General features: G+C 43.1%; 1 protein-coding gene across 8 annotated transcripts in view; it reads right to left on the bottom strand.

The window, feature by feature from the left end:
• AUTS2 (activator of transcription and developmental regulator AUTS2) overlaps nucleotides 1-24,947 on the bottom strand; it is a 757,775-nt gene that overhangs the window by 51,980 nt on the left and 680,848 nt on the right. For all 8 annotated transcript variants that reach the window (XM_027445973.3, XM_027445975.3, XM_027445972.3 and 5 more), the window contains one exon: nucleotides 22,073-22,121. In XM_027445973.3, coding sequence (XP_027301774.1) covers nucleotides 22,073-22,121 — 49 coding nt within the window. The remainder of the gene's footprint in view (nucleotides 1-22,072; nucleotides 22,122-24,947) is intronic.

Below are 24,947 nucleotides of genomic sequence, written 5' to 3'. Positions count from 1 at the left end.
AGGAAACATCTCCTCCCATATCACAAGGCTACTGCTCTTTTCTTCATTTTATGAAGAAAAAAGCATTCATTAAGAGCTCACTGGTATCTTCTAAAGATGTTGTCTGCTTGGGAAACTTATTCAAATAGGGCAGATTCATTTGAGACAGACACATTTACTGAGATTTACTGAGATAAATGTACTGCTTGAAATAGGAACCACTTCTGATGCTAAGTGTATTTATTTCTGATGCTACAAGCGTAATTATTTGGTATTATCTGATATACTATTTGACAACAACAAAAAAAAAAAAACAAAGCAAAGAAAATCACAGCAAGAAAATTACACTTTCTCCACCTTTGGTATTTTCTCAAAACTAAATCTTAAAGTGATTCTCCTGTAACCTAAGGTGAGCCCTTGCCCCCAGCAGCGTGCTGTCAGGTAGCACTAAGGCAGGGAGTTGGGGTTGGGCTAGCATGTATCACCTCGCCTTTGCTGAACACCACACGGTCACCCAAAAAGATATGTTCTTTTGCTAAATCAGTCTTGTTCTCTTTCTGAAGAATATACCATCTTCTAGATTGTAAATTCCAATACATTACAACAAACTATGCACTTCCTAATGTTCTTGTTAATATCGGCTAATGTCACTGTAAACCTTTTACACCAGTTTAGCTTCCAGCCAAAAATATCACATGGACAAGGTGTGAGTATCTTGCTAATAATCTTGAGAAGAAGACTTACAAGGCAAAAAATAACGCCCAGTACCTTGTGCTTGTGTAAGGCTCTCATTCCTAGTTAAAACTTTTAGCAGTAAGGGATGCTCACTGATCCAGGGTCATTGCTTTGCCAAAACAATCCACAGGAAGAAATAGTTTAAAATAAAAGGGTTATGCTTAACACCTATCGCTTTCAGTCTAAACAAGCGCATTCAGCTACTTAATCCCTTTCTGAAAGAGGTGAGTACTGAGGTTTGCGATCAGCTACAGCTGGTTTGTTTTGTTGCCATAACACGAGAGCTTCACCCGCTGCCCTTCCTTCTCCGAAGTGACACATCGCAGGCTGTTAATCCTGCCCCAGGATCAGCTTCCGTTCATCCTTCATGTTCCCTTCTAGAGGAGAATGGCAGCTGGGAGAGCAGCCCGGGCTCCTCGGGGAGATGGATAATATTTGGTAATCAAAGAGCTTTGTTTAGGCAGCAGCCCGGTGGAGGAGAGTTGATGGTTCAGTTTAGGTTCCTGACAGCTGTTGTTCTGTCACTGCCCATGGCTGAAGAGGCAAGAGAGGACCGCTTCTCAGGGCTCCTGGCTGGCACGGCCAGGCAAAAAGCTTTCTCCAGCACCACCCTGCCTTGTGGACTGCCTGCGGGATGGGAGGGGCAGAGGCAGAAACACTGGCCCTGGTCTGACCAGCACTGAAGCCTGCGCAAGGAGGACAACCTGGTGAGGCTGTGGCCAGCCCCAGAACCCAGGCAGGGCCCAAGGAGGAGAGACCCAGCTGCCAGCCACGTACCCCATGGGGGTTTCCAGCTGCTCTCTCTGAGAAGACCCCCGTCACTTCACTGGGCTGTTGTGAAGCCTGCTAAATCAACACCCCCTGATCAGCCTTCAGAACAAGACCGACACTGAGATGCGCACTGTGAGTTTCATCAGCGCTTCTGTTGGGAGTGCAGGAAAGTTAATTCCAAGCCCAAACACGAACAGGACCAATGCCCCTGCTAATAAGCAAGAGGATTTCGGACCCCATCTCCTCTCTGTTTCTTGGAAATCCTTTTCTTCAATAACTAAAGGTATATAAACAGTAAAAGCGATCTACACTAAGAAGGGCATGTGTTTTCAGTGATTTACCTTTTTTTTTTTTTTTTTAATCTTGCATTGAGTTTCAGCAAACTGTCACTCTTACATGGGCAGCAAGGGAAAAACATACATATTATTAGAAAACAATCACTGCCAAATCTGATAACAATCTGACATTAACCACTGTGGGGATTCTGCTGCCAAGGATGTCTTGTATTATTTAGAACACATAAAGGAAAGGATTCCTGAGGGTGGAAAGCACACAAACAAATAATTGTTCTACATCCTATTAATAAACCTCTACAGCTCACATTTCCCTAAGAAAATGCTTGCAGTTGTGCTACCATCTTCTAGACCAAGTTTACCAAATGACATTTAATCTTTCTGAAGTTAAAAAAACAATCACAGCTATTCCAGAAACTGCTTTGGAAAATGTGGGTCTTATTTTTTGCCGTATCAGCGCATCCATTTTATAATGGAACACAACTTTTTATCTCCTCCTTTTTGCACTGGCTCCTGCTATCTATAAACCAGTCTAGAAGAAATTGCTCCCTTCTTTATTTTTCCAGTCTGAATTCTTCTATCCAGCCCCATCTGCAAGGGGAGCACCTTTCTCATGAACAATCAAAGATCCATTTTTAGATAATTCAGAATGGGTAAAAAGCTCTTAACTTGGCTTCTGATTTTCTGGTTTCAACCAGTGGCAAATCTGTCAACTGACCTACACCATCCAAACCTGAGCTAGAGTTAAAGCCTGCTGAAAGCAAGTGTTCTGGATGCACATTTTGAGGACACCTGAAGGTACCTTAATGTGCAAATGTAGTAACAATACTAAGTAAACCAGTAACACACTAGTGAGTCTTTCAGTTTCAACATAAGCTATAAAATTGCAGTCTATATTGTTTGACTTTTGTGCAAGAGGTTAGGGAGTCACTTGGACAATATTTCACACACATACAAAAAACAACAGTGACACAATGTACTTAATGTACTTAATGTGATTTTTGAAAGGGCTAGAAAATCACAATGTACACATATGCAAACCCATACCCATTTAACTATGCACAGTAAGAATGCGTGTTTTGGAACAAGGAAGATAGTCTTTCATTTTAATTTGTGCATTTGTCTTGAAAGAATCAACTCCACCATGCACTGCAAAAGTTACCGTGTTCACTGAGCCATTCTGGCCTAACACCAGCATCCTTTCTACAGGGGAATTACAACATTTTGAGGTTCTTCACACAGCTGATGCCACAGTGTACTCTGGAGGCTACCAGGGAGCTTGTATTTATTCTTAGATGTTATAGAACAAGACTTTTTAGACAACAGCTCAAGTTACTCAGGTACAAAGTAGGGCTTTGAGTAGGGTCTGTGGAAACAAGCTGCACAAGCCATTCTCCTGCCTGAAAATGAAGTTGTTTTCATTTCACCATTATTTTGTCAAGTTTGAAACAAACTTTTATGACCTGTATCACTCAGCATTGTCTCAGCCACTTGTAAAGGATCTCCTGGAAGCTAACACCTCCAGCTGCCCTGTCCCTGTGCACCACAGTGCCCTGAGTCCCAGAGAAGTCACTCACACACTAAAGGCAGAACAAAAGGCACAACCGAGTCTGAAACACGTTATGGAAATCTCTGACTCCACTAAAGTAACCGTCTGCATACTTGCTGCAATTTCAAAATACGTATAGCCATATGATATCTATGTAACTTTGCAAAAACGTATCCTGAAATTGCTTTACATTTAATTAGAGTACTGGCTTACAAAGTAAACTAAGAGAGAGCCCATGGAGTGGCTGTTACCATATAACCGCATCTTAAATAACTGCATCTCCTAAATTACCACAGCAGCCTGAAACAGCTCACCAACACTGCAGCTTGTGCAGGGCTGAACAAAAGACTATCCCTATGCTGGGGCACAAATGGAAATATTGAACTTCTTGAAGACAGATGCTCAGATCTTGCTGACGTGGCCATCTCTGCAGGCACAATCATTCGTAAGAAATGCCTTTGCAAGCTCAGCCCAGCAAGCATTAGACTCCCTGGGTTAGATTTCTCTCCTCCTCTGTTTTTCTTGTTGTTTTGTTCTGTTTTCCATTTGTTTGTTCTTTCTTTCTTTCCTTTTTCTTAGTGGTGGAATATAGAGCTTGCTGTCTGCATAATGCTGATAGCACTTGAAACTGCCTTCTGTTCAACCTCAGGCCATCAGCGTGCATTGCAAGCTATTTTCTTCTCACTCATGTCAATGCCTTTCAAGGATGACCTGGGGACCAACTCTTCCCTGATGTGAGTGCAAATCACTTGCCAAGTTTAGTTTCATTTTGACTGTGCCTACCAGGGAAGGGTCACTTACAGACTCCATCATTTCTTTCCTTGTCTCAAAAGATTATAATTTGTCCATTGCAATTCACATCAGGATGCAATTTGGCAGGTAAGTTAGAAGTCTGAAGGCAATTATTTTTCTTCCTTTGGAGAAATGGATTATATTCATTCAGCTATTTTCAGTTATTTATTTTAGACGGAGCACAAGGTTAAAAAAAAAAAAAAGGAAAAGAAAAACAAGGTGGGTTTAGACTTTATGATAGCATTGACTTACTATGTTTTGACACCATAGCAGGGTTGATTATACTAATACATGCAACCCATGCAGCTAATCCTGTCCAAGAGGAACGGCCTGTAACAGAAATGTCTCAGCTCTTACAGTGAGGTATTAGTATGCCAGTGAAAATAACCCTCATTATAAATCCTTAGGATTCATCCCCCAAAATTTCTACTTACAGCTATTATTAGCAAGTGTAAATCACCTCATTTATAACTGCTGAAATTCCTTCCTTTGAATCTAATGAGTGATATGCTGCTCTCGGCTTACCAGGACACATTTCTTTATACTACTGATTTTCCTTAGAAACACTGCCAAAAATCAGGTTTAAACTACAGTCATATTCTTACAGCAGCGGAAGCGACAGCGGCCGTCCCGCCCAGCCCCATTCCTCAGCTCTTTCACATGGCCCAGCCCCTCCGTGCAGTGCAACAGCAGTGTTCACGCTGCCAGCCAGCCTCTTGCATGAGATGTTATCCAGACACGGGAAAATAAATGAGGTTAAGGTCCAGATCTAAGCAATAACCTGGACAAAACAGAAAGCTTACATATGAATGAGTGACTTTTGTCCACCAAACTCTTTTTATGATGTTAAGGGACTTGTTTGGAGGTCGAGACAGTTGTGCAGTTTGATTTTTCCAGACCATGTTATAATTCCTGGTCTTTTCATTATTATCTTCCTACCCTATCAAACATGCTTTCCCCATGGCTGAAATAATAATGACCAGAAGCCTTCCTGTTTGTTATCCAGAACCCCCAAGTCTTTCTCTGCAGGCCTGCTCTTACTGAGTTCTTCTCCCAGCCTGTACTCCTGTCTGGGATTGCCCCTACCCAGGTGCAGCACCCTGCATTTAGACTTGTTGAACCTCATTAGGTTCATGTGGGCCCATTTCTCCAGCTTGTCCAGATCCCTGTGGATGGCATCCCCTCCTTCTGCTGTATCAACTGCACCACTCGGCTTGGTGTCATCTGCAAACTTGCTCAGGGTGCACTCAATCCCACTGTCTGTGTCACTGATACAGATTAAACAGCACCGGTCCCCGACAGACCCCTGAGGGACGCTGCTTGTCAACACCCTCCAGCTCCACAGAGCCGTTGACCACCACTCTGGGTGCGCCCTCCAAGCCAATTCCTCATCCGCTGAATGGCCCACCCATCAAATCCATACCTCTCCAACTTGGAGGCCAGGATGTCATGCAGGACTGTGTCAAAGGTTCTTACAGAAGTCCAGGTAGATGACATTGGTTGGTCTTCCTTTGTCAGCTGATGCAGTCACATCTGTCTGCAGCTCGCAGTGCAGACCCAGCCAGGCTCCCTGGGTCACCATTTCCTTTCTATCCATCAGTAAACACAGTTCCCAGTTTATTCTCATTTTAAAAGGCAAATTATAAGCAAGAAGTTGTTCCAGAACTAATATTTATCAGGCTAAGTGATTACTTGTTTCAACAGCTAAAAATAAGATGAATTAAGTTTTATGTTGGATAATTAAAGAAATGAAAAAGTTACACATGAACTACCTGGCGGCCCCAGCCATGAGCCCAAGCATACAAATGTGCAAAGCTTCCCCTGGATCGCCTTCAGTGAGTCTTATCTTACAATAAGTTGCCAGATCCAACCTGTTTTGAAAAATGAATTTTAGGAAACTGAGATTTTTTGCAGGCCTTTTCAGGCATTGCGCCCTGTAAAAAAGCCAGCATGATTTCTCTGACATTCCAGTGGAAGACTAAGTTTTATCAGAGACTATAAAGATTTAAAGTCCCAATATAATCTCACCTCCGGGTTACTGGGCCCACTTCCCTTATCAATTAACCTGTCAGTCGACAGTCGGGTCTAATTAGTTAAATCCTTTTTTAATGAAAAGAATTTGCCTTGAGCAAAGTCTGTCAGCTCCAGAACCATTTTACAATCGGGAGCATGTCTCAGCAAAACCCATTAAATACCTGCAGAGACCCGAACACCAGCAGAAAGCTAAACATCTCCTCTGCTTCTGCAGAGACGTACATATTATTTGTTCACGTTCACCTCCCACTGCAACAGGAGGCTCCTGCCACCTCACTGTACAAAAAATCTGTGGTTGCTTTTGGCTCTCATGCCCCTTTGTTTCAATTGCTTGAGAAGGGTAAGTTTGTACGGTGGTAATGTGGCTGTGCATATGTCGCTGGGGAGAAAACATTTTTTCCGGGGAATATTCAGCCTGCCAACATGGGAGAGTCACACCACACGCCTCCCACACACGGAGGCAGTTGCCCAGTGTTAGCCACAGCACTGGCTGTAAGGCCAAGCAGCTTTGGCACCCAAAGCCAGCCTCAGCGTGCAGACCCGTTGCAGGAGCCCCAGGGTCCTGCCAGCGCCCTGTGTGCTCGTCAGGCAGGAGAGGATGGGACAGGATGGAACGGGACAGGATGGGAGGGAAGCTTTTCCCAAAGCACTCTGCAGATGCTCCCAGTTAGAAAAACATGTACTAATTCCTACGCTAATGATCCCATTACTCCTCTTGACTTCAAAGGGCTTCGGATCACATTTGTAATCTTTTGCAAGTGTTAGCAAACACAATTACAAGTTTTACACTACAGGTTTCAACAAATTCCCCTTGCCATCAACACAGCAATGTACTTAAAAATAGACGTAATGAGCCGCCTTGGATCTGCATAAATGCCCTGTGGAGTTCATTAATGATTTCATTTTTGGCAAGATACCATGCCAAACGACGGAGCATTATTAAAAACATACATAGATATATGCATTTGAAACTGCATTCCTGCAAATGTATAGGAGAGAAATGGGGCTCTGTAATTTTGGTTTGTCTTTTAAGTCAAATGTTTTTAATAGCTCATAACTGTAAAACCTTTTGTCCTGAAAACTAACCGCTGCTGTCCAAGTAATGCCTGGATCTACATTTCCTTCATGTGAGAAAATGGGATCTGAAATGTTACCAGGGGACTTAACTCTCAGCCTGTCTCCACCTCCACAAATCCACATAAGCTCATTTCAACCATGTTACTCAAAATTACACAAGTGAAGCTGAAAGCACACTTTTGTCCCAAAATACCAGCTTTTCTGCCTGTGTCACACCCAGACCATCTGCCATCCTTTTATTTGTATGAAGGGACTAGAGCAGTGGTGCTCTTTGTACAGCATTAATTAAAAAAGTAATTTCAGAGCATTAAATCAGTGAGAGGTGGCATGGACACACAAGCCCATGAACACGCGGCTCTCAGGATTTAAAATCCGATAAGGACATGTTGAAACTGACCCAAATAAGCCACTGAAGCAAAAGCACGCTGTTCTCAGGAGGGCTTGTGTTAGTTGAAGTTGGGCAAGGTTGTGCTGAGAAACCACATGAACTGCATTAAACTGTGCTGCCTTGGCAGTCTGTGGGCCAAAAATCCCCCCCAAACTCTAACTCAAGGAGCACTTAGACCAGCACCAAAGAATTTTCCATATAGTGTGGTGGTGATTATTTATCCACACTGTTCTTTGAATACTTCCAAGTATCTTGGTTGTTCTTCATGTCTTTTGCATCAAAAAGCTGCAGAACGTCTCCCACACAAATCCACTTCTGTGGACTTTCTTGTTCCATACCTCATCTTCTCCAGCTCATATGCATGATAAACTGCGTTTCCTGAGTTATTCTCTTGTGCTGCTTGTAGTTTTAAAATTTTATACTTAAATTTAAGCATCTCCAGTCCTGTTCCTGTACATTCCTGATCTTCAGAGTATGACATGAATTATTACTCTGTGAAGCTCCCATTTAGCACAACGCTCACTACTGAATAAAATCAGAGGAATGTTCCTGTTTACAAGGCAAGGTTCGGCATGTTACACCACCAAATAGCCTTCGGTGAACTTGCTTCTGGGCTGGGTTTTGCTGTGATGAATACAAAGCCCTAATACAACACGTCAAAAAGTACGCGATGCCTACACCTCACATGTGCTCCTCGGGGGAAAAGGTAAATAGAGTATAAGCAATTTCTTTCTTTTTCAGAAAAGTCTGAGCTGCCAGAGATCTAGTGAAATCATTTAGCGTCTGCCTGTCACAGCAAGTTATCTGCATGCTTTTTATATATTAAAAACATAGCCTAACAGAACATACTCCCTCTATCTACAAAGGACAAAGTTTAAGTTGCAGAGAGAAAATGTAGGTACAGTGATAAACTATCAATTATAAGCAGCAATCATTTTTCCATGGTAAGCCAAAGGAAAGCAAACAAAACCTACATTTCCAAAGAAAACTGCTAAAAACTGTTTATCATTCTTCGGAAGAATCAGCTCAAAGATTGAATCACATTCTTTGCCTTGTATTTGTTTTCATTTGCAAATAATTTATCTCGCTATAGATGTACTAGAATAAACAACACAGGCATGGTAATTATGAAAGCAAACTTTTACCTACAAATTAGATGGATCTTTTTAGGCTTTGAAGTTTACTTAGTTCTCTAACTGGAAGAGCTTTTTTTGCCACTCCTGCTTTTAAGGGCTAGCAGCCAAAGAACCATAAAATGTTGCAGAAAAATGCTACAGATTCTTTGCCAAAACAGCAAACTTTCCCTTCGTTAGCATCTTTATGAACAACTTTCAGTAGCACTGCAATGCCCCTTATTCCTCTGCCTCACTGTTTGCTAACATTGACTATGCCTAAAAAGCAAGCACGGGGAATTCAACAGGAAAATCCTAATCCCATGCTCGGCTGCCGGTATGACCTGTGTGCATGTGCACCTGCATTTGTGTGGCTGAAACTGATGATTTGTATGCACACAGACGGTAGCATTAGTGTTAAGAAAAGGAGCAATCCCATGAAATTTTAAGTTACGGCACCTGTCAAACACTTCTTAACATAGCCACTCTACTTTATCACATACACTAAGTTGCACAGGATTAGTAATATAACATACTAAACGCTAAAGGCCCCTGGTGTGCTTTACTGCGTGCAGCTGCACCACTACTGATACACGGCAGCACAAAACTGCAGCAGCCTCTGAAAATTTGGGGTTTGCCAAGACGACAAACAGGGTGATTTAGGGCCTGTGCCTCGAAGAGGTTGGGGATGCTCCAGGATGGAAAGTCAGGGCACAATGCCTGGTGGTAGCACAGTGCATGCTGTGGCAGCAAGATGTTCAGGGGGGCAAGGGACGATGACCAGCGGTGTCTGCCCTAACAGGGAGCCCTCGCCGCCTTTGGGGACCCCGATGCTGTCTGTTCCTGCCCTCTCCGGATACATTAAAGTGCTCCAAAGAAAGGCGCGTTCATTGCTTTTGTGTAAACTACCAGAGCAATAAAAACCATCATTAGAGACAATTTACTGGCTAATCTAATTTTTAAGTATGCACAGCCACTCGCAGCAATCAACTTTAAATTAATTATAAGATCAGATTAAAAGGGGAAGATGGATCATTTCCTGGCCCACCCATAAGCCCTCTCGGATGACAGCACATGAGTGCTTTTGCTTTTTCAAATTCTGTTGTTCAGCCTCTGTTCTAAGATGTCAGCCATTCACCTGCAGGAAAATGGCAGAGACTTGGCACAGCCTGCAGAGGAGACCCTCGCTGCAGTAACCACCAGGATGCTTCCAAAGCTGTCGTCCTGTGTCCTGCCCAAGGGCTGGCTCTGAGCTGGTCGGTCAGAGAAGCAGCTGCTGTTGTTCAGGGCTGGGCACACAGGGGTCTGTGTCAGCTACGCTGTGCTTAGGGTCTGCTTCACCCAATTATTGGTTTGTCGTGAGACCTGAGTATTGAGCAGATACTGTCAAGTTATTTTTGGCCCCCTGATGTACTGGCAAAACATAATGAGGCCTTTAGGTGAATAACTGTCTTGGCAGCGAGGTGCTAAAATGATGTGCTGTTGAAAGGCTGGAGAGCAATTAGGTTCTTTGAATGAGATGAGATGCCGGACAGGGCATGTGAAGACAAAGAAAACCAGCTTAACTATTAAAGCGCCAACCCTTGAAGTTGTCAGCTACCTATTTAAGCAAGGTGTTAATCTACTACATGTGGATTGCCAACAAACTTAATTATTTATTAATTCAGAAGATGTGCAGACTTGTCCCACTTGCACATATTACCCAGCCCTTTCCAGACAAGTGTAACAGCTTGCCAGATGATTATTATCATCCTTTAATTGTATTACAGCAATTCCCACAAGCCCCAGCCTTGGGCCTGGTTTCAACAGTGTAGGGGCTGTGCAAACGGGCCAAAAGATGGTCCAAAGACTTATTATATAAGAATAAAAGCCAGCATATAGATATGGGGAGCAGATGTGGGAACAGACAGGGAAAATAAAGTCAATCAAGATCCATCACTGGAAGAGGAAGACACACAACAGAGGTAAAATGTTGCAAATCTGTTAAGGAGGGCAGGACACAGATTCTTTCCCCCTGAGCTGTGGCTTTCACCTGCTGTTCATGTGGCTGTTCCAGCAAGCTGGATTCACACTCACCATGCCCACAAGCATGACTGACATGCCACAGGACTGGGCTCTGCAGAGGCAGCCTTGGGAAATAATGGTGTTGGTCATCACTACAAAGACTTGAGGAAATGTTTCATGCTTCTCTCACTGATCAAACTGGGTTTTATCAGCACAGGCTTTACATAGATTCCTGTCTGCATCACAGAATGGACAGAAAGCACTTGTTGACCTCACAGCGCTGGGCCATGATCTTTTAAAGAGGGTCACTGGAAGAAGAGAGTTATTTTTGTAAAATGTTTATGCAGATGCATGTACAGGAAAGCACTCTATAGGCAGACTGGCACTAATCTACCACTCGCAACAGAGGTGAGCACTCTTATTTCTCTTCCTGCCAAGCATACTCTGGGGACAATGCATCTAGAGAAACCACAGGGAAAACACAACAGCAGGTACTGAAGGCCATTTTTAGGAAGGAAACCTGACAGTAGCATGGAGAAAGGCTGTAAGAAAATAAAAGTGACCTTTGCAACAACGAATCAAGCAAGAGTTTGCTAATTTTCCCCATAGCACCATTTGGTTTTGGTTCAGTCTCATAACTGCTCAAGGATGAGCTTCTGACCTGAAAGACAAGGATTTGCCTTGGAGTCTGAACCGAGTTGAAAGGAACCCATCCATTCGTGGCAACAGGCAGCGGATCCGGCCTCAGATGGCTTACGGAGTCTGTACGTACAGAGTGTGCTGCCACGCGCAGCACCGCAGGCACGGTTACACAACTGGTGTCAGCATGAGTTAATCTGTCTAGCAGCCTACATGCAATCGCTTGTGTACTCTAAGGGTTGTTCACCTATTCTGCAATCAGACGTGACTGTTCAAATATGAACTGTATTTATAATGAGCCAGTTACTCAAGAACCACGGTCTTCAAAACACGCTATCCAGAGTGGTCTGCTTTAAGCATGTCTGATATAATCTCAGGATTTCTTTTGGTGTGGTGAAAGACGACACATACGGTGTTTCGTGATTGCTCATATTGTTTCTGAGCATGCTCTCATCTCAGCTGGATGCGAGTGTTCAGAGAACCTGGTCAGCACTATGCTCCTCATTGCTCTTTCTGAAATACTAACAGCTTCTCAGTTTTCCATCCACATGACAACGCTTTCCCAGATCCCAAAGAAAAAGAAGGCTGTTTATTCATCCACCAACAATCCTCACCTCAAAACCAACACTCACTTGATTGGAGGGTAGAAACACAACACCGAACATCTGGCAATGAATTACGACTGAATTGAAGACCAACATTGTTCCTCTGTCTTTCTTCATGAAGAAGTGAGGTGAGAACCCATGAGTTCATCCTATTTACAGAATCACAGAATTTCTAGGTTGGAAGAGACCTCAAGATCATCAAGTCCAACCTCTGACCTAACGCTAACAGTCCCCACTAAACCATATCCCTAAGCATTTCTCCCAGTCAATTCAATAAGCTTTGTTCAGATCCCAGGAAGAGTGTCAAGAGTACCTGCAGTTGTTCAGGTACCTCATATAGATGTGGTCAGATCCAAGGAGAAGAGAAAGAATTAAGAAGATCTTTCTAAAAGGCATCAGAAACTCAGTATCCTTGTCCATCTAGCAAAGCTAGAAGCGTCTCACTGCCCTCCACAACCAAATAAACTGAGGATCACCTCAGGAGATCCGCTCCCTTACTATGTGCTCCTTGCACATAGCGCCAAGCAGAGCTGTTAGTTCAAGTTTCAAAGCAGCAGTGGAGTTGAGGTTGGAGATTTATAACGCCGTACCACTGGCACAGCTTCTCACCCCTTGTCTCAGAGACAGGTCGTGCTAAAAAAAACTAAAAAACTGCCAAAGTTAGATTTTGAAAATCATTTTTCTCAGAAACACAAGCAAGGAGAGGAATGAAACCCAGTTACTACCATGGGACAGAACAAAATGGTGTCATTGTTCTACCCAGCAAAACCTAATCCCAAACTGCTTTGTGGCAAAGCAACGGAGACTGTAATGCCCATGCAGCAGTCACACCTGCTGAAATCTGCAGAGGCAGTACTTGTATGAACAGCCAACGATAAAAACCAGCAAACAGAAGTAAAACCGGGGGTATTGCTCATCTGCAATTGATTTTTATAATGCTGTTTCTTTTAACAAATGCATTTTAAGTGCTTATGGGACTAACAACCTAGTAAATGAACTAAGTATTAATTTGTGGCTTTATTACTCAGCAGACCTATTTTCATAAAGCCATTTTTCTTAGGACACAACTTGCTCTGCAGCAGCTGCTTCCTATTACAAGCCACTCAAATTACTTTGGCTCCAATTTTCAGAACTGCCCACTAACTTGAAATAGTTGGAAATGACACCAAATTGCTGCAGGAGCTCAGCAGCACTATGCCTCATCCCCCTCCCCAGCCCTCTAATGCTAACAAAAATCAGTAAGCCACAAGCACCAGTGATGCCACGGGTCGCTCACTGTTCCCCTCATCATGAGCAAAGCGTTGACCCAGACAGTCCAAGTCCTCCAAATCCACCTCACCTACTGCCACCGCGATGTTTTGCGGAAACCCATAAAGGACCCGTGGAGCACGGTGCTGACCCAGCCACAAGGTACCCATAGAGCGCTGGAGAAGAAGGGGGTTTGGCCCATGCTCCAAGTACTGTGAATGACTCCTGGATAGCTCTGGGCAAGTGGGGTGACACAGGGCTTGGGGAGTTCCTTTGGGCGTGAACAGGATTTCGGTAGAAGGTCCGTGGCCCCAGAAAGAAAGGTATGGGAAAGCTGTGAGCATGCCTGAATCCAGGATTTCATGCACCAGGGGAAATCCTGCTCAAGTAAACACAGGTGCTAGCAGTCAAGTGGGGTTTGAGTCCAGAACTCTCAGACCTGGAAATTCTTCCTGGGTCCCACTTTGAATATATTAAGCTTTAAAAAAAAAAAAAAAAAAAAAAAAAAAAAAAGTCAAAGTCTTCAGAAATATTTTTGGGTAAGTAAAGAGGGAAAAAAAAACAGCTTGAGCCTTACTCTTCTAGTATATGTAAGTCAAGGTCATTAACTCTTCTAAAAGGCACTTAAATCAAGTTTATCTACTCTTTCTGTTTGCAACTTTTTAAGTATACATTTACACTGTCTTTTTTAAACAGCTTGCTGGATGCTGCCTAACACCCTTTCAGAAACACACTCTCTCTCTCACTACTTGAAGCATTGCTCAGCATGCTCCTGGCAGCAGCGCAGGCCAGCGCTAGTCAAATCTAGCCTGGAAAATAGTTCATGTTACACTAAATAATTTCATCAGGACGGAACGATCCCAGGGTGAAGCTGTGCTGTGGCTGGGCTGATCCAGCCTCTCTCCGCTGCCTCTGCCCAGTCCTTTGCGCCAGGTCTGGCAGCAGCAGGCTGTGAAATCATCGCCCTTTTCTTGCAGCGTTTGGTTTGCTGGTGAGGTGATGAACCCAGCTCACAGACTCCACCAAGCACCAGGGTGGCAGCTAGGTGGGGACAAGAGCAGGACCCCCTGGGGACAGCAACCAGTGGCAGGGGCTTGAGCCCCCCTGGGCAGCATCCCCTCACAAACACAGGTGCACTTGAGTGAAATATTAAAAAAACAGAAGAAAATAAAAGTGATTCCTGAGTGACTGAAAGTCTCCAGGGTGTCACGGGATTTACCCCTGTGGCCTTCACCCAGCAAAGCACTTAAGTAAACTCTCAGTGTTAACAAGTGTTTAGGGTCAGTCATGCGACGAAGCAGGTTACTGAACTGAAGTCTAAATGAGGACAAATTAGGGTCTGTTTGTTCTGCTGCACGAGAGTAATAACGGCCTCTTCCAGCCCTCTCTGGATCTGGAGAAATGGTGGTGTCTCTTTACAGCAAGGCCCTTCCTTTACTTTTGGCCCAACAAGTGCTGAGCCATGAAAAAGCTAAAAGTCACCAGTTTAAAGTATCATCCTTTGCAAGGTATTCATTGCTGCTGGAATGAACACGGTAGTTCTCACTTGGAAGCTTTATTTCAGTCTTTCTGCCTACTCAGACAAATATTATTGCACTTAAGTCACACATTTAAGGGTTTCTTCACATGCTCAGACTGTGTGTGTGTGTGTTTTTTTTTTAAAAAAAAAAAAAAAAAAAAAGCCAGCTGAGACTTCGGAAAGCAAGGGAGAGATCTGCCCGCGGTTTTCCACATCTGTTCCCACACTCCGGAAAACAATGACTAATTCAAATAACTACTGACTTCTGTGGGCAGTCTGCATGATAAAATAATATCATATTTTGTGGGATCATTTTATATGGAAAAACATTTAAAATATGTCGGCACTGTGATGAAGTTGAAAGGCGTTCTTGTTTGGGGGACAGTTAAAAATGGGAAGAAAAGCGTCCATTTGCTCTGATTTTTGAAGCAACTACGAAGACGTTTACATAAAAAAAATAAAAAGGAAAAAAAAGCACAATTCATATAGCTGTCCCTGTGAAACTCCTACTGACATCCAGAGTGTCAAGACTGATACATAACTGTAGGATGTGAGATACTTCGGAGTGCTTTTTTTTTTTTTTTTTTTTAAATTAGCAGTAGTTGGATGTAAGACAGCCTGAGCAAAGAGTGCGAAATGGTGCCAAGCAAGGAGACAGCAGATCCTGCCAAAAAGCAGGTGGCAGAGGGGAACTGGTGGGCGAGTGGCACAGGGGGTGTTCGGGAAGCCCGGGCACCCCTGCGTACGCCACGCACTGCATACTGGTCTACAGGTCTTCAACAGACCTTAAAAGAGAGGCTTGCACAGCTAGAGATAACGATTTTTTTTTCAGGTGGTAAAATGAATTTATGGCCCATTCCTTCTTTTTCCTTCAAGCCCCATGAGCACACGGTGTGGCCTCTCCAGGCAGCCAGTGCCCCACGGCTGGGGCAGCTCAACCCCTGCTGCCTGCAGACGAAGCAAACCACTTTGCTCAGTTTTCTAGCTGAGTCAAGCAAATAGCAGCATTAAATACATCGATAAATGAGATGGAGGAACCAATTAATGGTGCTTGGTGTTATCTGGACCCGTGCAGCCATTGCGTAAGTGCGCTGGGTCCACGCTGCAGGTGCAGGTGGGAGCAGCCCGGCTATGGGGACAGCTCTGCTGGGGCACACTCACATCTAAACCCCACGTCAACAGCCTCCACCTCTGCTGAAAATGACATTGCAGTGCTTTTCCAATTGAAATGCAATGTATTTGATAAGATAACAAACGCCTGGCAAAGCGCATTTAAGTTATGTATGAAAAAGAAGAGGAGGGAAAAAGTCTTGTATAAACAGCAAAACAATAGCTTTATCTAATCTCGGCGACTTACTGCTGCTTGTCTGCATGCGTGTGTTTTACTGACAAAATAAAATAAATTGAATCAGCTCACACACGATAACATGCTCTTTCCTACCTCATACTAATTGCTTGGCTAATTGATGTTTGTTGAACTTTCTCCATTTCATTGAGTGATTAGGTACAAAGCTAACAGTTGACATCTGTAGGCGCTTAACTGGCGTCTGTAATTACTGTTAATGTTAAATAATTGTTAGTTAATTGGAGTGGTAACTGACTGAATGGAATCCAGATTGTGAAGCAAAAAGAGACCTAGTTAAATAAACATACATTTTCAGAGAAAACAACATTTTATTACAAGGGAGAGACTAACAGCAGGCCAGATATGGGAGGTCTGCAGGATGCTCCATTTATGAAATCTCATGCCAGGCTCCAGCCTGGACTCCACTCATCTGGAGGTATGTCAAGTCAAGATCCTTGTCAACAAACCACTCTTATCCTTAAGAATTTTTCCACCTTATTTTGAATTGATTACCACTGGTTATTTTGCAGCCCAGAGCTGATAAGCCTTTTTTTGAGAAAATCAAATATAGTTTAATCTGTAAAGCAAATACTTTCTCCAGAACAGACACAATTATGCATTAGTAAATATTGTCATTTTGCTCACTGACACTGGAATCGTTTGACTTTGCTAAGACCGACAGCCTTAAGAGAACTTAGAGGAATACAATCAGCACCTGAGACCAAAGGGTACTTGATACAAGTTCAAGTGGACAAGGCTTCCCAGAACAATGCTGTCAACTGCCTATTTCAGTTATTTTGGAAACACCCATGCCTGGCTCTGGCTCTTTCATGGTTTGGTTTTGCTTTGCATGATTAAATTCAAAATTATCAGTGAAGCCCTGGAAGGCTCCTGTGCTGTAAGATTGTAAGTTTTCAGATTTAAGAATCTGAAAGGTTTTCGAAAAAGCTACCTCTGACGTTACCACCTCTTTGGGCATATCCTATTATCCAGGGAGTTTTTCTTGCAGCTAAAATTACTATTACCTCCCCCAGCACTGGGGGTCCTGACACCCATACCCCAGCCAAAAAAGCCCTCCAGCACATAAAGCAGAGGGTATAAGAAGTGTACTGATGGGAAGGAGCCATTTGTGCACAGGAGATGCAGCCATAAGGGGAAGTTATGCAACAAATTCCTCGCTCAGATAAAGCCTTCATGACACAGAAATAACTGCCTTGCTCTTTTGTGCACTAGAACAAACGACCGTCTCAAGACATGTATTGGCTTTTTTGTCTGCCTGACTTGGAAGTTACAGTGAAGTGATGCAACGTTTCTTCTAATCTAACTCACTGCCACAAGAAACCTGGGGTCTTCAAAACAGGAGACATTTTACAGAGCTCAGTCCCTTGCTAATGAGACACTGAACTTTCACATGGAAAATGCTGAAAAGTCATTTGAAACCCAAGAAACAGCATAACCGAGAGATCCAAAGCCACCAGCAGTCTCCACTAGAAAGGCAAGGAGACACCATTGTCAAGGCATCATTTTGGGAGGGCGAGCCCATCCCCACAGCCACAAATAAAAGAAGACTGCAGAACTGCCCCAGTGACTCAGCCGTCCCAGAGGTTCTGGCCGATGCGGGGTTCCCGCAGCCCTGGCATTGCTCCACAGCCCTAACACCAACCTCAGAAGAAACACTTCAGTGAGCAGACATAGCACAGAGGACCAAAGCACGCAGAGAGCGACCCCCAGAAAGTCAAAAGCAAAGGTGAGAATACCCAGCAGGCTGTTAGGAAGGCTCCTGCAGACCCTGGGGAAGCAGTCAGTCCTCTGGCAGCGTCCCTGCTCATCCTGCACACGTGCCGTCTGTGCGCTAGGAGATCCAGTTGTATTCAAGATGAGCCAGTGTGGGGCTGGCTTACTTAGAGCGAGCTCTCCTCTACAGCCAAGGATCCCCTGTGGATTGGATCAGCAAGGAGAAGCACTTGCCAGCTTGAGCTCCCGACTTGTTTACAGAAACAGATGTTGTAGAGGATCCTCAAGAAATGATTCACCAAAGATGAGGGGAGAAAAAACAATACGCCTGTTTTTCCACGGAAGGATCTTCCTGTAGAACTACCTAAAAAGCCAGGGCTTGATCTGACCGGTATTTCAGCCACCAGTGAGGACTAGTAACCCAGACGCCTTGATCTACCTCCAGCTGAGAGTATAAATATTTCCCTGACAGCTGGTGGTGCCACAAAGCAGAAGGATTCATAAAGTTTACATGAACATCCTGTAAACAATTTGAACATAAAAAGCTGTAACAGCCCAATTGTGTTTCTGATCAAAGGCAAACTTCAATATACAGCACAAATGAAACTTCATCACTTTGGGACTCATTTCTCCCTCCAGGAAAAGCTGTTTTCCAAGGGTACGTAGGAGGGAGTTAACATAAATTAAATACACAGCAGTAGTAGGAGCTGCCTGCTTTGCATCTTCAGATGTGTCTATTTAAATTATTAAAAGATAATGGAATTTAATTATGCTGGAAAGTCATGTTACAAAAAATTCATGAACAGAAACCTGTATTTTGGCCAGGATTAATGGTGTTAAGGTTGACGCTCTGATGTAAGTAGAAGTTATGTTCTTTTGAAGACTCCATGACTATAAGCAGCAATCCTGAACTGGAAAGCACAGATTGCACAAGTGGGGGAACAAAGGGGGTGCTGCAGACAGGCAAGGAACTTCTCTTCCATTCCTCCTCCACGGAGCGATTATAGGTGCTTACCTCCCAACACAGACACCCAGATTTCAACAGCAATCATTTTCCTAGGTAATTTTAAGCTTTGCAACATAAATTCCTGCCCAAATGATGGAGCCTAGGGCTCTGGTACATGACAAGGGACTACTCATTTCAGCAGCAGCCACAGCGATTCCTGCCCTGGGGAAAGCGCCACGTTCCTCCCAAATCCCCAGCACTGCTGCAGATGTGGCACAGGGCTGGGGACCTCAGGGAGCAGTGGCAGCAAAGAGCTGACATGGGAACCCCACAGCCCTCTCAAACATGGCATCGCTCTGCTGTGACTCATACCCCAGCCCCAAGGGGCCCCACCATCCATGGGGCACTCCCCAAATCTCACAGGACTCATCTTCCCCTTGAGCTCTAAGGGCAGCCAGCTCCCAAATGGATGCTGGGAGACTTCTCTTTGATGGGTTTATTCCCCCCTTCAAGGAAGGCTTAGCAGGGGGGTAATTTCCACTTTGTCCTAGATTTTTTAATTTTTACTATTTGTGAACATCCATGCTACTCACGTAGACCTTGAGCTTGATCTCATCGTTAGCCCTGCAGTCCACAAGCAAATGACAGAAACCTAAACCACTAGGATTTTTACCTGCTTTGTGAATACATTACTTCTGTAATTTTCTGCTACCTCAGCTGTAAAGAATTCTGCAAAACCAGAAGTGGCAAGACATGAAGTATGTGTGAAACACAGGTAGCTGAGGGACGTCAGAGAGGCCTGGCCCTGGACGCGGAGGGATGCACACTTGTCAGTCTGCTGAGCCCTCCCAGCCTGGTCTCTCAGCCAGGAGCTTTGAAGGTTTCATCATGATTTACCCAATGCAGACAAGACCTTTCTTACAAGTGACTTTTATTGCTTTTGGCAAAAGCAGCCACGGACAACACAGGGGAAGAACTGGCTTTGAAGCCAACAGACTGAATTGCAGGGAGAGAACTTGAACTTGGAATATATCAAACTGACAGCGCCCGGGCAGTCGTCAGCCGTCTCCAGGGCAGACACTCGGAGAAGGCAAGAGCCTTGTAACAACCACGGCCACAGCGAGAGCCCCTGCACCTGGCTGCAAGCAATTACTGACATTATCCCCAAACAGGGGATCTTTCTGAGGCTCTTTTCCTGATATTTAGCGGTCTGAATGCTAATCCCTTTAACAAAACTGTCCCTGATGCTTTTTCCGCCCTCTTTTCCCTTAATCTCTTTCTCCCAGTGGAGAAAAAAAAAAAATACCAGTCAGCCTAGTTTGGCCGCACCTGGATTTGCATTGATTCTCCCCTTGTCATTCATGTTACCAACAGGAATTAGCATATGGCTTTAAGGGGAAACTCAGGAGGAGAAAAGAAAGACGCCATTTTGATGGAAATAAGGGGCAAAGGAATAATCTACCATCAACTAAAAAGCTTATTTGTGTATGGTTTCCCAAGCAAAGCTTAGAAAAGCCTATGTTGATTTTAGGCTACACAAAGAAACCCTAATCCTTTCAAGGGAACTAAATCACCAAAAGAAAGTACCTCAGAAGAAAAGACTCCCTGTCAAGCATGGGTATTCACAACCAAATAGATGCCACGAATCAACCTCCGTAAGTAAACACAAATAAGAATGTGGGAAATGTGCTGGGTTCAAAAAGAAAACCAGAGGAAGAGGAAGAGGGGCCTACTCCTCCTCCCTCAGCCCCCAGGAGCCCCGGCCCTGGGCCCTGCCTGCAGGCCGCATCCAGTCCCTGGCCATGGCTACTCCAACCCCATGGGGGATTTTTACAGCGAATTTGCAAAATTAAGACACAGTCACACATACTACAGAGTCACTCAAACACAAAACTCTTCTTTTTTTTTTTTTTTTTTTTTTTGACTGTGACCTCTGCCTGTGGACAGGTTGGGTGGAAACCCGTAAATTCATTTAAACCAAACGGATCTATCAGATTGCCAAGTGAGATAACCAAGTTAGACCACCGAGACCATCCATCTGAATGGTACTTCCAAATGATGCTATTACATAAAAAAAAAGAGGAATATGGATCCATAATGCAATTAAATGTAATTATTGTTCAATATGCAGCAGAAGACCTCAGAAGTGATGGTGTATCCGTGTGGGAATCCCAAACATATCGGGGTCACATAGCTGCCCCACTTAAACCACTTCAAGGAATTAAAACACAAAACAACACCAGAACGACCCACTGGAATAATAAACCGAAGTCCTGGCCTGGTGGGGAACACCCAGGGCAACACTAAACAAATCCACACGTGGCCAACAAGAGAAACCTAGATACCAAATTAATCTGTGTCTCATCCTTCTTATTCAAGACTTATTCAAGTGTTCCAAAACCCCAGTAAGTTAAAACACTGTGCGTTTACAGCTTGAAGCACACCCTATTCCTATTACTAGGCAGTTACACACTGCCATTAATAAGTAGGACAGTGGGGTGAAAAGCAGAGGAAAAGCTGACGCATTTTAAAGGCTTTGAATTATACTCATTGGCGCAACTCTTGTCTGGAGCCGCTCCCTCAGCCCTCCTCACAAAAACAATGCAATAAATACATGAATAAATAAATAAATACATCCCCACAGCCGACAGTCTTTCTAATAATGCTGCTTCAGGACAAGCTCTGCACAGAAGCTCACTGGCACTGATTTAGGGTAAGTTTTCCCTTAATGTACTGTTATATCATTAGCCACTCTCTCTTTAGATTGCTGTTTGGAGGAAATTAATGGGATACTGAATATTTAAATGTGGCCCTCTATATCATTTATTAACTCTACAGAAAGCACACAGCACAGCAAGCCATGGTTTATGACTATTATCCTGTGAATACTAAACGTTGGCTGGTTATTACTGTCAGCAGTGCAAATTGGCTATTCATAATTCCATGTCTATCATGTAGCTGATGAGTAACAATCAAGTTAAAACATTTTGAAAACTCTTACAGTTATTTAAATGAGCTTAAATTAAAGCCATTTGTAAAATAAACTATTCCCTAATATTGTTATTTAAATTAATTCTGACCTGGCAGGCACTGCATTATTTAAAGCCTTTATTTTATATTGCTTAAGCAAAGCAATTACCAAGCATACAGAACATGTCTGAAACCAAGAGAAACATAAAAAGCACTAACAAGCTGATTGCAACATTTCTGCAAGACAAGTTACATTTCATCTCCCATTGAAATTGCCATGAAAAGAAATGTATGGGGAAAAAATATGTTTGTGATGTGAATTGCAGTCTTACCTTTATTTGTAACAGCGTTGAACAGTTTTTCAGAGCTGGCATCAGATGCCTGAAAGACCAATAAAAAAAGAAGTTACATTTTCTGCAAGTGATACATTTCAAAAGGTACGCACTATATTTACACGCACACATATGTATACATATTTTAGAGAAACAAATCAGGTGACAAAACCAAGTGAGCTAAGAGAAGCTGCACCCTCAGAGGAAAACGTCCATAAGGTGGTGCTATTTGGCTGTGCTTCACCACCCTGCAGTGCAGATATTTATTTGGAAAGACTCTATTTAATAAAGAAAGAAATTATTTTTATTCGACGTATTAGCTGCACACAAACTGTATTTTTGTACTGTAATTATCCACTACATTCTGACATCGATTTTGCAACTGAGAAGAGCTACGATTTTGAGTCATACAACCCAGTTTCAGGAATTTGCAGAATTGCGGGTTTCTAAATTACATTTTTAGGTATTTTTGGAGACCCCTACTGTGCCAACCATTTGATTTTTAGTATTTTAAAGCAGTGACGATAATTTAGGTTATTAATTTTATAACTTGATGCTATATACTCTTTGAAAGAGAATGCCACTGTTAGCATTTAGTATGGTTTATATTTCCACACAGGATTTGTCTCCGTCAGAATAATTGATTCTTGACACCACGCTCTCTACAAACTCATAATCCATTTTATTTTTCATCAAGGCATCCTTGTCTATGGAAGGTTTTTCCTCCTAATACTGCATTAGTTCCTTATCTACTCCCGTGGTTTGTATGCAAGAATTACAGTTCATCTTTCTACCTATTATTTAAAAGCCATATCTTAAGTTTCACACAAAAACATTGAGCTCCTCTTTTCAAAAGCTGTAACGGCGAGAAACCAGACTAGGGAATGTAACACTGCAAATGATGATTTTACAAAGTCCCTGAATCCAAAAGCAGAAAGCATTAAGTTTATGCATCCGTGTACAGATGCGTATGCGGCACACACACATAAATACATATGCGTACACACAAACACACACCTAAAGCTTAAACTTATTGCATCTTTGTAGTCACAAAATGCAGAGAGCTGTTCAATTGTGAACTACATCTTGGCTACAGCCCCGTTTAGAGAAAGTCTACTTTTTGAAAATGCACAGAAAGAATTGTGCTCAGTAACAAAATATTGCAAACGGGGAAAAAATGCAACATTGAGGAAGATTTTAGTCTTCCAATAGAAACTGTTTTCTCACTGGTTCCAGAAAAATAATTTTAAAATATTGTATATTCAGAAAGCAGGCTATATTTTTGGTTAAATTGAAGGAATTTCTGAATTCAAAACCAGAGAAAAACCATCCAGATGACCAACATATATTAGGTATCTCAAGTATACTAGAAACTTAGGTGTGAAACGACTGATAGATAAATAAGTAGAGACAGTTCAGACTGCCTATCACCATGTAATAGTAGACTGAAATAATTTGCTTACCCTCAAGTTAACAACATAAAAGATTTCTATGATTAACTACTAAAAATGGCTTTATTCTTTTTCAGACTTCTAGACAGATTTTACTAGATTACTGTTGGCTTATTTAAAAGCTGAGCTGGTGTATTTCTACTCGATTAAATACCTTGTAAACACTGGATTTATTACCCAATGATGGATTTATTATCCAGTGACGAGTTTCCTTAAATTAATGAAAATATGTGAATAACGCACAAATTGAAGAGATCAAGAAGGCCATGTGCTTTAAAGAGCAGTCCAGTGCTAGTCCAACAAATTAAGAGATGCTCGGTGCTTTCATAGCCTTGCCAATCAGCCTACACTCTGATTAAAAATAATAACCTTTTCCAGTGAATTTCATGTTGCTGCCTTTTTAAATGCAGCCTCACTCGCAAGTCAGAACTCTCCAAACCGTTCTTTCTTTTCAGAAATAAAATTCATTATGGAAAAAAAAAATAGTAAAAAATGACCAACCGACCAAAAGAAACCGTTACAGTTTCAGGTATTACTTTATTACACTGTTTCAAAATTGAACAGTGTGAGGAAGCTTCCTATTTGCTTGATTTTTCCAAACATTAGAAAAAGGAGAACATTTTTTTATTTTCTAAAGAGGTTTGTTCTAACGCCAACAGTAAACCAACATTTTGCTTTTAAGCTATGCTTTTTTTGGAATTCTTTTTTGGTGTTATTGAATGGTAAGGAGCACTGTTGTGATATCTGGAAGTGGCACTTCTTGGGCATACCACGGTGCACAATACATCCTGTGCAAGCATCGCTCATGAGCAAACTGGGAGATGATTATCAGTCCAATATGCATGTAAAACAGGAATCATTTTACAAAGACAAAGCTCGCCCAAAAGTGAATCCCATTTTGAATTACTGACCACACACTACTGAATGGAACAGCAACTTGAAAAAAGCCCACTGCCTGGGTTACCATAAACATCACCACAAGCTATTTCACTAGCTTCAACCATGAGCTGGAACTTTGCCTGCCTATTTCATTACTTTTAAATTTGGATTTGAAGATGAACCAGTGATGAGGGCAATGTCCAACCGAGAGAGTAGTAAAGAACCTCTGCCAGCAGACAGGTACAGCATCAATCTCGATGCAACTACTATTTGTTCATACCTAGGCGGTCGCATCGTACAACAACGCTACAGGGGGAAAAAAGCGACGCGAACTAAAAATAAAAGAAGTCAGCACCGATGCAGAAGGATGAGACACGGCGCCTTCGCAGGGCTGCCCTAAAACCTGCTCGGGGCTCCGCACGGACAGCAGCACAGTGCTGGGGCTCGGGGCTCGGCCCCCCCTTTCCGCCAGGGGAGCGGCCCCGGGGGCTCCCCCCCCACGGTGCGGGGCATCCCCAGCGCTCGCTGCCGCCAGGGATCCACCA

Source organism: Anas platyrhynchos, chromosome 20 (assembly GCF_047663525.1).
Source record: "Anas platyrhynchos isolate ZD024472 breed Pekin duck chromosome 20, IASCAAS_PekinDuck_T2T, whole genome shotgun sequence".
NCBI lineage: Eukaryota > Metazoa > Chordata > Aves > Anseriformes > Anatidae > Anas > Anas platyrhynchos.
The sequence above is the reverse complement of the archived record's forward strand: the minus strand, read 5'-3'. Positions and strand labels throughout refer to the sequence as shown.